The sequence below is a fragment of the Rhinolophus hipposideros genome (genome assembly GCF_964194185.1).
Source record: "Rhinolophus hipposideros genome assembly, chromosome: 9".
NCBI classification, from domain to species: domain Eukaryota; kingdom Metazoa; phylum Chordata; class Mammalia; order Chiroptera; family Rhinolophidae; genus Rhinolophus; species Rhinolophus hipposideros.
Genome location: NC_138055.1, coordinates 39,254,091 through 39,267,517, shown reverse-complemented (window position 1 = coordinate 39,267,517; position 13,427 = coordinate 39,254,091). Strand labels below are relative to the sequence as shown.

Genomic DNA, 13,427 nt, shown 5'->3' with positions numbered 1-13,427 from the left:
TTAATATATAAAATACTGAGCTGTTCAGAAACACATATAAGCACATACACAATGTAAATACTTCCAAACATTGAATTTAAAGTTCATAAATAAAAATACGTAAAATATAAATTCATCCAAGAATATATCACTTAATACCCCAAGAGAATTATGTAAATTCCAGTATTTCAATTCTTTCCAACCTTAGCCTTAGGAAAAAAAAGAAGATGGTTCAAAACAGACCCTATACTTTCCTCCAACTCAATATTTATAAAGCTGGTTTATACTAGACTAAAAATTCACACCATTATGAAAAGAGCGAATAAGCACAACTGTAAAAACCAGACATTTTTAAATGACTTTGTCACCAATGCCATCAATGTCTATATTGGGTATAGTCACAAAATGCCCTTTCACGACCCAAGACACATGTACCAGATTATCTTAATACCTTGATGGGGGGTAGCTTTTCACTTAAATTAATTTTGATCTACTTCTTTTTCTACTTTTATCCAAATGACTTCTTACAGGAAGCTTCCTGACATTATGTTATCAGCTAACTAAAATAATATTAACTTCTATCAAGTCCAGGGATAAAGTTTATTCAACAGCAAATGTCTATATACCACATGTGGTAGAAGCATTTTTAAAAAACACTTAATATAATAGTGAACGATAAAAAATAAACTAAATGCCTACCTATGCAGATATAGTTAAACTATTTATCGTATGCATGTACTGTAGAATACTATATACAACAGTAACACTAATAGGTTAAGTTTATATATACTGACATGAAAATATCTACAAGTCATATTGAGTAAATGCAGCAAGAAACAAAAGAATAGATTGAATAGAAAAACATTTTTGTAAAAGTAAATCCAAATTATATAGGATGTGGGAGCGTACGTGTGTGTGTGTGTGTGTGTATGTGGGAGCGTGTGTGTATGTATAAATGTGTGAGTGTCTGTGTGTATATATATAAATAATATATATATACACGAAAAGTTCAAGAAATACTCATATCAAACTGCTTACAGTGTTTACATCTGGGGAGAACTGTTTGAATTTGATTGCAACAAGAATGCATTCCTCTTTTATTTGTGGGGGGGAGGATCTAACAGGAAATTTAGTGGGGGGGAGGAAGATTTTGTCATGAAACACTCAATATACTTTAAATGATTAAGCTTATGCAGGCATAGAATCAAAATAATAATACTCTATATATCACTGATACTGATATTTATCACAATTTCTGCTATTACTTAAGTGTACTGAAATCTATTTAAGAAAAGAAAAAAGGTTTAATAATATTTTTCTGTTTTATATCAGACCTTTTTATTCTATAAGAGGTGAAACCACAGTAAAGAAAAAAACAACAACAAAAAAACTATCCATAAATTAATTCTATAGTATTTTGTTTTCAAACTTCCGCTGCCAATCCTGTATTCTCAAATATTCTCTAACTTCTCAAATGCAGAGAAACATCTAGCATTACCCTTGTACTTTACCAAGCATGCTTTTAATGAACACTTATTGGTCAATTGAGAGACATTCCATACCAATTGGTCAATTGAGAGACATTCCATACCAAGACTATACTATAATTCTATAATTTGCATATGTTTGCATATGCCTATGTGTAATATTTTTACTAAAGTTTGCCAAAGTTTAAAAGAATAAAGAAAACAGATTCTCAAGCCTCTACCTTATATTCATCCACAATGATGCTGAGGGCTTCATGACCAGCTTTCCTCATGTCTTCCAATTCTTGTTTATGTTTTTCCTGAGGGGGGAAAAGAAAAGAAAACTAAACCATGATTTGTTCTTTTGTTTACAAAGTAATGTAACTATTGACTTTTGCATCTATGAATAATTGAATGGTTTGTAAAACACCACTGAGGCTGCTGCTGAAAACAGAGAAAAGCTATTTTTTAAAAAAAGTTGTTTGGAAGCATTAGGGTGGGCTGTGGCACCAAGAAATTAAAGGGAAACAATTAGTGAGAAAGGAAAACCATGTTGAGAGGTGAGATCACACAGGGCAATGGTGTTATCCCTTGAGGCATTGAACAATTCTGGCCCTGGATCAGGAGACAGAAGGTCCTGTGTTACTTTCACAAGCTTATGTCTCTAAATTTTTTTTAATACTTTTCCAGTAATACATACGTGGACCGCAAAAAGAAAGATTCATTTGATGTGAACCCCGAGAAGAAATTTATCTGTTGAGATGGACTCCCTATGGTTAACCATGGGCCAAAATTTTATGAATATTAAGAGCTTAGTGGCCATTTGCTGACGGGCTCCTCACATACTCTATATACCTGGAAAAACCTCAGACTGAACTCTCAGGCTTCCTGCACTATGCTCTGCTTGTTTCCACCTGTTTCTACCATCTGAGTCAAGCACTGCAGCGAAACCCTCGTTCTATTTTTCTATGAACAGAGACTGAGACCTGCACAATCAGATCTGCACACTTTGGACACCTCATTTACATAAAACAGACCTAATTGAGAATCTGTGTGGGAACTTTTGCTATAAAAGGTTTCCTCACCTTTGTCTAGGAGGAACACAATTTAAGTTGCTAACTGACTCTGCATCTCCCAAGCTGTAGCTCCTTTTGCTCAAGTAAATGCTTTTTATTCTTTATTACAGTCTAAAATTATTTTTAAAAAGTTGTCATGTATTAAACCAATAGTTTAATACATAACAAAGTTTGAGAACCACTGGGTTAAGGTGATCAACCTCCCATTTTACCTTCCTAGGAAAGGAAAGAAGGAACTCTCTTTGGAGAATGTTGAGATTCCATACAGTCTTTCCATGTTTCAAAAACTATGTACATACAGCGTTCAATACAAAATTATTATAGATGATAGTAGGTGACACCAAAGACAAAATAAACAGACCCATGCGTGATTGGGACATTAGTTATCAAAGGGTTTAAAATATGTATGATCAATATGTTCAAGAAAATAGAGGAGAAATGCAGAAAATGGATAGAATAGAGATTTTCATTCAGAGAACTGGAATTCGTAAAATAGAAATTCTACTGCTGAGAATATGTACTATTAACAACTCAAAAGATGAAGTAAACAGTAGATGAAACAGCATAAAGCAGGATTAGCTAATCAAAAGACAGTGGAAAAAAACAGAGGCTACAGCAAAAAGAGAAAAAAATGATGGTAAACCACCCCCCAAAAAACAAACCCTTTAAAAAGACATGGAACAAAAAAAAAAAAAAAAAAAAAAAAAAGACATGGAACAGAGTAAAAAGATCAAACAGACATGGAACAGAAGAATCTTTTTAAAATAATCCAAAAGAAAGGAGAAAAAAATGTAGTAAGATGATAAAAATAATGAGGAAAAAAATAATTTCCAACATCATGCATGAATTCAGGACATTACATAACCTACATATATTTATAAAAGCAATTAGGTATTATAAAATGTTAAATCAATAACTATGATGTTTTAGATAAAATGAAAAAACTCAAGAAAAAAATACTGAAAGATAAAGTTAAAAATCTGAATAGTCCTATATGTGTTAAAGAAATTGAAGCAATATTAATTTAAAAAACAAACAAACAGAGAGCATTTGAGATCTTGCTTCCTATCATATATCATTAGTTTGGCTCCAATAAATTTATAAAAATTGTTTACTTGTTTGGACATTCTTATATCAACAAACTTAATAAAACTAAAGTTTCAGGTTACTGAAAATATTTGGGGAGACTATTTGAAAAGTTCATCTAAAATTTTTTTATTCTACTCACATCTATTTAATATACTTGCTTTTAACAACTATGTTTAGATTACTTATGAAAATTTCATCTTACCAAGTTACTTTTCGTACCGATAAATTTTGTAACAGATAACATGAACTTATTTGACTAATAAATCCAGGTAGAATTAAGTTGTTCACCTGCATTATATTCAAAGTTAATAACTCTAAAGCCATGTTTAGTTGAATTAAACTAACAAAAACTAGCCTTTATTTACTAAAGATTAAAAAACAAACAAACAAACAAAAACTTCTGACAAAGGAATCTCTAAGCCTAGATGACTTAACAGGTGAATTTTAATAAACATTTAAGAAAGAAGTAACAGAAATCTTACATAAAATCTTCCAGAGAATAGGAAAAGAGGGAATATTTTTTCATGTATTTCATTTGGACAGCATATCCCTTATACTAAAATCTGTAAAGATTATTTAAAGAAAAGAAAATTATGAACCAATGTTTTATGAATATAGAAACTAAAATTCTAAACAAAATATCAGCAAACTGAATGTAGCAATATATAAATAGGATAATAGATCTCAACCAAGTGGATTTTTGGGAACATTATATTGTTGGAAATGATTTATACCATTTCAGGCATGAAGCGCAAAAACCTCTCATGCAATTCTCCATTCATTCCCCTTCTTTCCCTATTTGCTTTCTGGATGTCAATGTCCAAAAGGACAATTAAAGCTAAGTGCTGCAAACAGCATAGCCTCTGCTAGCCTGGGACCCTAAATGATTGCAAGGAATGACTGCACCACCTCGATAGACTTTGACAGAAAAATAAACTTCCACTATATTTAGGATAAAAGATAATGCCAATAGTTCTCACTCGTTTACTGCTATCGTTGCTTGTTCTTCAACTCCCCTCTGACTCAACAGATTCTTGTTTCAGTATCAATATTTCCCTATTTTGGTATATCCCTTAATGTGTCTTATTATAGCTAAAACACACTATTTCCCCAAACTGCCTAAACATAAAGAACCACCATGAGATCTTGTGGCAATGATTTTTAGCAATGATTTTTATTGGTTTGGTTATCAATCTATGGCTCATGGCAGCGATCTTTTAAAAGTCATTTTTCCATTTCTGTGAAAGTTTTTTTTTTTTAAATAAAAACTAAATAATACAGAAGTTTAATCCAATTACCTGGCTAAACAAGCTCATGTGTCATATTACACTGAAAATGAGCAAATAAATAAGGGCATTTCTACCAACTCATCACTTTGGAATTCTCATTCATAGGTTACTTCACAAATGGGTATGTGACTTATCATATAAGGACCAGGGAGGACAAAGCATGGATCCATGTGCTAAATATTATAGATCTTTTCTTCTTCTTACTTTTCAAGATTAAAGTAAATAGATATAGGTATTTTGACATATTCTTTCCATGTCATTGTGAAACATTTTAGGCAGTTCTTGAGATTCACACTTCTACCTTGGGACCAGTGATATATGAGAAGCTCTCTGGTCAAACACTGTGGAAATTAACTGCATATACCAACATGTAAAACCTCTGACAAACCCAGGAAGAAATACGATGAAATTTACCAAAACCAGCATTTTTGAAACCTAACTAATCCAATGTTCACTTTTTTGTTTGTTTGTTTGTTTGTTTTTTGCTCTTGAAAATACTAACTAATGTCTTACTATTTAGTTACTAGATTAGTTACTATTACTAACTAATCTCTTCAGTTTAGAATTGAAGAAACTGAGATTGAAAAAGGTCAAAAGAATTCTAGAGTTCATTAGACTAAAGAAAATTAGCCTAGATCAACCAAATGAAATTGACAATGTATTTTACTTTTCCTTATTAATTACAAATTGAAGATGAATATGCACCATTTCAATTATAAAGTTTGATCATTCCATAACTATGGTCCTGAATAATGACATTTATCATTAGAAAGTATTGGTGTATTAAAAGAGTTAAAAGTACTGGTGTTACTAAACGTATTAACGGAGCACATCGAGCACAATGTATTAAGCAATTTATATAAATGGTCTTAGAGACATTTGATAAATGAGCAAAATGTTCTGACATATTTTATGAACAGAAACCCTAGACAAAAGATAAACAAAAAAATGAATAAATAACATATAAACCAAGTGGATGAAACAAACACCTATAGAATATTCCACCCAACAACAGCAGAATACACATTGTTCTCCAGTGGGTAAGAAATATTCTTCAGTGGACAAGAAATATTCTCCTGGATAGGAGAATGTAAGTCAGGCCACAAAGCAAGGCTCAATTCCTTATGTAATAATTGTCCTCTGGGGCCCAATGGCACAGTCTCTCTGGTCACCTGAGCCAGGTGCTGCAGGTGTGTCCTTTGTGTTGGTTGTTATGTGCCCTCCTATTGTAGTTGAGCCTTGGTTATTGTTTGTACATCAATCAAAGGGATTGACTCTCAGGCTGACTGGTTGTGAGGACTGGCTGTTATTACAGTGCATCCACTGTTGTGCAGGGGCTGACCTTACAGAGCAGAATTTGCTTTAGCAGGGCACTGGTGCCTGCCTATTCTACTTTTTGAGTATGTTGTTTGTGGAGATAGCCTGATGGTGTTCTTGCCTGTGGTCAAAAGCTAGGCACAGGGCGCGCTGCCCCAGGCCTCCTGGAAGGGGCCCAATCAGAGACCAAGTTCATCTTCAGCTTCTGCTCTGCTTGGGGCCACCTGGCCTGAGACACAAAACACTCCGCAGATGTCTTCCACCTGAGCTGGGCTTTGAGGTGCCTGGCTGTGAACCGAGGCTGGCTACCACTAATATTGGGCTTAGGGCTACTTAGCACGAGATACAGGGCATGCTGAGGTCAGATGATGCTTGTTTTTGAACCTTTGGGAGATTTTAAGAAAGTCTGCAGCATAAGCCAAGACAGGCCATTTGTATGGAAAAACCACTGAAAGTGGCTTGGGTGGGCCTCCAAGTTCGGTGGGAAGGAGTATCTTTGAGTCACCAGAGTGGGGCAGAATAAGATGGAGATTCAGATATAGCGGCCTCCTGTGTTTCCACACCAAGAAGAATAGGGTTCAACAAAGAAATAATGGATTCTGCCAACACTTCTGTCTAAGAGAAAGCTGCCCCTCCAGCCCACACTCTGAAACCAGACAATTCAGTTGTTCTCTGAATGTCCCTTGCTCCTTTTATGCTGCTGCCGGAGTGCTGGACCTCAGTGCGAGTGAGTCTGTCAGCGAGTAAGTCCATATACAGACCCTTTAAGAGGAGTGCCTGGGATTGCAGCTACCCTTGCTCTCACTCAGCCATAGTCTCTCCTGGTTTTCAGAGCCATAATTTGTGGAGACTTCTCTCCCCAGCACTGGAACCCTGGGCTGGGACCCCTTGCTCCTCAGGGGGGACCTCTGCAAGGGTACCATTTTTAACCACCATGTGTGGGTATGAAAACCAGCCCATTCCACATCTCCACCCCTCCTACCAGTCTTGATGTGGACTCTTCTGTATGTACCAAGTTATAGGACTTCTGTTCAGCTAGAATTCAGGCAATTCACAATTATGGTTGTTCTAGAGTTTAGCTGTAATTTTGATTTGGTTGTGAAAGGAGGTGAACACACCATTTACCTACTCTGCCATCTTGGACCATTAGCTAATTTTGTTTCCTTTTGATCAGAGAATGCTGGTTTTATTATTATTACTTTATTGGAATTCACTGAGGTGTCAGAAAGATTTCTCATAAAAGGACCACAAGAATAACATTCTCTAATATTTTGAATGTTGAGAACCTTTCTCTGCTTTTAAAATTTATTATCAGTTAGCTAGCTGTATATAAATCCTAGATTCACATTTTCTTTCTTTGAGTACTTTAATTACACTACATTATTTTTTGGCATAAGTGTGATTTTTGAAAGTCTGACATGGATCTAATTTGTCTACCTTATATTTAGGTTGACTATATAATTTATGTTCCAAATTGTGTTACTTTTGTAAGTAACATGGGTTATTATTAATAATTACAATAGGATAAGAGGCATAAATATGACTATCCTAGGTAAACCAAAAAGCAAACTCATTGTATGTCTAGATTTCTGAGGTGCTCTTTAAAGTCACTGGATTATGTTTCAATTGACCATTTGGGGCCTATTTCTTCAGGTACAAATGTGCACTTTTAAATTATAACACCCTAGTCTTCTTTATTTCTTGAAAACTTAATTATATTTTTCATATAGTTGTTTCACATCTTTGGTTTTCTTTTTCAGGGACTCCATTTATACACATGCTGTATCAGTTTTGCTTGTTTTCTATAATCACTCTTTTCTCTCAAATCCTTTCTTCATTATTTGAAATTTTTCGTTCTTCTTTTTGCCATCCTTTATTTTACTTTCTTTCTATAGTATTACATTCACTCTTTTATTCTTTAAAGTTTAGTCCTCATTTTGGATGTTTTCTTTTATTTCTCAATTATTTTTGAGTCAATTATTTTGAGTTGATTTAACTGTTAACTTTTCTCATTTCTGAACACTTCTAATTTATTTTATTTTTCTAATGCTTCTATCTTTGTACACAGTTTCACCACTATCCTTTTCTCTTTCCCCTTTCCAGTTTACTTTTAAGAAGAAGTTCCTGAATAAGGAGTAAAATGGGCCTGAACAACTTTCCTAGCTTCACAATTCTAGGGCTCCCTCTTCTGTTGTTATTGTAAGGTAATAAAATGTTTTTAGTTTAACCACTTATCTCTAATACTTTCTAATATCTTCTTTCTCAGAACTCTTCCCCTACCAGTGTCTGAACATTCTCCTTTCTTCAGTGTCATGTATTACTTATTGCCATTTCCCTTTACCATGCATCTGTGTACTTTAAGAGGAGTGCTTTCTCCAAGTATTTACAAAGGAAATGAGGGCTCACAGGACTCTGCAAGTTTCAACTGTTGTCCTCAGGTCTGCTTGCAAGTTCTCTACTCTGATTGGGAACTGCTCATTTTGGGGCGGCAATGTCTGAGTCCCTAGGCTTTTGGCACCATCCTAAATCTCCTTTATGTTCACCTCCATTATTCCAGATGTAATAGACATGCACATCTTGTGGCTGTCAATAGTTCAGCTCTATCAGTTTGTGCTCTAGAATTCACATAAAAAACTGTCATCTATTTTTTTTTGTTGAAGATGGTGTTTATGGATTTTTTTTCTTTAACTATCTTAGTCTAATGTTCTAAGAAAATTGGAGGAAATTCTAAAAACTACGCAGCTACTATTGCTGCCATCATCATGCCAAATACACCCCTTCCTTCTTGGAATACTTTTCTTTACTTTGTTCTCATCTATTCGTTCTCAGTCTCATGTGTTGGTTTCTTTTCACTGCCCTAACTTTGAAATGTAGGAGTTCCTTGAGGATCAGTTATCTTCTTTAACTTGCCAACCTATCCTTAATTCTAATTGATTATATTACATTAAATATTATCTATGTACAACTTCTTAATTTGTATCTCCAGTCCTGCTATAGCTGATCCCCAGATTTATATATCTGCCTATTAAGGTCTTTACATAGATGTCTGAAAGGAATCTCAACGTTAACATATCCAATGTCAAACTTTCAATTTTCATGTACCAACCTTCCAGTTACTCAGACAAAAACATCTCGAAATCATTTTTAATTTCTCTCATTTATCCCTCACGATCCACATGAAATACCTCAGAAAATCTTATTAACTTGATCTTCCTTTTCGTTTCTTGAACTTTTAAATATGACTGTGTCTCAGGCACTATTCTAAACACTTAATAGATATTTGCTCATTTGTGTTACTGATTTAAACTTTCTATTATCCTCATCTCGTGATCTAGAATCTGAACACTGGTCAATATCTCCACTGCTACTTCTCCAAACCACAATCATGCTCAACAGGCCGATTATAATCACATCCCTACCTCTTTGATTCTATCCTTTCTCTAACATAGCAGCCAAAACAATCTTTTTAAAACTTTAAGGCAATCAAAAAGAATGGAAGATGTAATCTCCATGATGGCAGGAATTTTTCACTGCTATCTCCACAGCACCTAAATAGTGGTGCTTAATGAATATCTGTTGAATAATGAAATATACACATCTGATCAACATTTCCAAGTAGCTTCCATATATTACTGCAAATAAACTGTGTAATCCTTCCCATAGTCCAAAGCTATACCACTCTCTGTAAGCCCCTCCATCTGTTATCAGTGGCTTTCCCCAAATCATTATAAGCACATTTCCGCTCTAAGGCCATTGATCTTGTTATTTGCTATGCTTGATACACTCTTCACTCCACATATTGCACTCACTTCCTCCAGATATTGCTCAAAAATCATACCAGAGATACATTCCCTGACCCATCCTATATAAAATAGCACATATTCATCACTGTCTACTAATCATGCTTTACTTTTATTCATAGCACCTATCACTACTTACTGTTTCATACTTATTGTCCATTGCCTGTCTATAAGGAGAAAGATAATGCTGGTACTTTCTAACACTATGGTACTTGGGAAGGTGAGGAAAAGACAGAGCCTAGAGAGATTTCAAAGTTTGACATTAAGTTCAATTTGGGAAGATGAAATTTTACTTGCCATTGAATGTATGTATCTCAAATGGTACTTTGCATATAATGTCAGCTCAACAAATAAGGATGAAATAAAGAAAAGATAGAATGGACAGGATTTGAAGGCTATTATATTTGGGAAGTGAGAAAAGTGTTCTATTCATCATCAAAGAGACAGAGAGCTATTTAACATCATGATAAGTATATAAAAAGTGTATTTAAAACCTAGTCTTCAAAAAGGATGCTACTTAGTAGGTTTATATACATGTTGTTGGGTGCATGAATGAGGTTATGATCAATATTCTATTTCTGATAGAAGCTCAAAAAAAATTAACAAATATTTTTGGACATGTACGTTTATCTGTTAAATGAGGGAGTGGGTATATTTCTAATATACCCTTTCAACTTTTCAAATGCTATTCTATTCCATAGTATGCTAAAACTAGATCAATCAATCCCCCTTTGTTTACTTCAAAGTTACTGACGGCAATCATACAACCACACTAACACATCAGGCTGCCCAGTTACCAAAAGAAAAACACAGAAATAACCAAACAATCATACATAGCCTGAAATTTTTATTTCAAGAATATACAGCCAATAATTTACAAAGTAGTCAAAACCCAATTTGACCACAATGATAGCTTTCTTTCAAAATGTCAAACCCAAAACCATCACTAGAAAGGAAAGATTCAGGAAAATGCCCTCACCTTAAATAAAACTACAGACTTTTTAAACAAGAAGAGACTATAGAGAGGTAAACTATTTCAATGTATTCCTTTAATAAATGAGGAAACTGAGGCCTTGAGACGTCAAGAAGTTTGTTCAAGGTCACTGAGTTCAATAAGGGCAGAGCAAAGCCTGAATCATATCTCTTAATAGCCAGCCTATTTATTAAAAATATCCTGTCAAAAGTCTGAACTATTTGAGTATATTCCAAATTCATCATCAACAGATTTGTTTTCTATATAAAATTCATTAATACACAGAATCATATGTCATAAGTTATATCTTTTGATGAAAGTAAGATACAAATTGGTCACTCTTGATAAAACTTGAAATTGTCATTTATCAATTCATTACTGTCCACCAGAAATTTTGGTCTGAAAAAAATAACGTAAGTAAGGTGCTTTTTAAAGGTTATCAGAAGCACATTCCAACCAATTCTCTACCGCCCATAACCACTCCAATACCAACTCCTTGCCCAAATTATTAAATAAACCTAGGTCAAATGCCATTAATATACCTGACATAATTGTATTGAAAAATTATCTGTTAAATTCATATGTAAATAGGAACCATGTTATTACAAATATAGGTTCTTCAGAGAAAAATGAGAAATTAGCAAAATTTTTAAAGTAATCATCATTAGCATACTGATAACAAAATTCAGGTTAGATATTTAAATCAAAATTTATACAAAATTTTTTTTGAAGCCCAAGCTTATGGCACAAACTGAAAAACATTTCTCAATTCACATTATATTATTATTGGCCATTGCCAAACCAAGAAGAATCTCAATCACTAATCATGCTAATCACAGCTGATAAATTAATCCATGCATAGTAACTGGATATTTTGCCACATAGATGGTTACAAGCCAACATTTGATTGATGTATTCGGAATGAATTGCTACAGTATTTAATAAAAGAGAAGAAAGAACCAAGGGAGAAAGGGAGGAAAAGAAGAAGGGGGTAGGAAGGAAACCTCCAAAGACCAATCAACCATTATATTCCACCTATTAGACAGCAGTTGCTTCTCACTTTCTAAATTCTTTGGTCAAGACAAACCTATAATTAGACTGAACATAATTAGCAGAACATAATTAGCTTATATTGTCTGATTGAGAAAGGCTTTCCAACTCAAGCTTCACCACCACTCTCCCTGAAGCCACAAGATTACATCCCTTTCACAACAACTAATCAACTATATTGAATAAGGCAGCCATAAACACCTCCAGATATTCCAAAAGGAAATCTGCAGTGCAAGAAATCAAAATAAAGATAGTGGGATAATATCCAACCATTGCACTGAAGCATTTTAACTAAGGATGGTATAAAATCCCCCCATCAAAATCTGAAGACTCCAATGCACCAAAGTAGCCTGATTGTAAATGTTAGAGAAGTACAAAGAGGATTAGATTATTCCATATGTAACTACCTTGTCAAAACAGAACAAAAACAATCTCTCCATCTCTCACTGACCCCATATTTGACAGCCACAACTAGCCTAGCTGGTTTCTAAAACAAAGTACCTTTCACTGGGATGACCTAGCATTATGAAATAGGTAGTCTTTGAAATTCTTCCTCATTGTTTGTTATTTCTTTACCATCAGTAACAAATAACAACACATGACACAATCCTTCAAAATCTTATCAAATCAGTCTGACAGACTAATTGAAATATTTAGCCAAATATAAAATGAGAGAAAAAAATAACACACACACACAAAACCACAAGCACCTAAGAATCAGTCTAAAGGTCTAAAGTAATATTACATATGGAAATAAAGCATTTTTGCAGTAGTGAACTATACCCAGTTCTGATACAAGAGTCTGTCCCTTTAGCATAGTATTTCCAGTATCTTTCAATGGATTAATTTCCATCCCTGGTCCTATTCTATGAATAGCTGCCTTAATATACTGCATGGATTTCATCAGCACACAGACTCCAAAAGCATCAGCTTTACTAAATCTTCTCAATCAGAAACAAGATAACAAAAGAATCTCCTCCTGGACATTTCCTAACAGATGCAATGATAAAGATATGCAAAGCACTCCATAATTTGTTCACACCACCATAGAAATAATTGACTTTTCTACATGCTAACTTACAAAACCTAGACGTGACAATGTCACATCTATGTCTAAACCAAAACCTTATGGAAAAGAATTTGTAGGTAACAAATGAGAAATGAGTAAGCAGGTCACATGCAATTCATTACTCTGAACATGGAAACAACTATTCAAGTAAAATTCATAGGAGAAGATGATGTGCTTATGACAATGCCATTATTGTTGTCACTATCATTTCTCCATTAGCACATATCTCCTCTACCAACTGCAATCTATTAAGGAATAAAAGCCAAATCCTGCACAGCCTGAGAATATAGCCTCTTGTGTAACCGTGGCTAAATTCCTG

General features: G+C 34.2%; 1 protein-coding gene across 15 annotated transcripts in view; it reads right to left on the bottom strand.

Moving 5' to 3' along the window:
• CCDC91 (coiled-coil domain containing 91) overlaps positions 1-13,427 on the bottom strand; it is a 334,936-nt gene that overhangs the window by 136,501 nt on the left and 185,008 nt on the right. For all 15 annotated transcript variants that reach the window (XM_081061004.1, XM_081061007.1, XM_081061005.1 and 12 more), the window contains exon 7: positions 1,688-1,765. In XM_081061004.1, the coding sequence (XP_080917130.1) occupies positions 1,688-1,765 (78 nt within the window). The remainder of the gene's footprint in view (positions 1-1,687; positions 1,766-13,427) is intronic.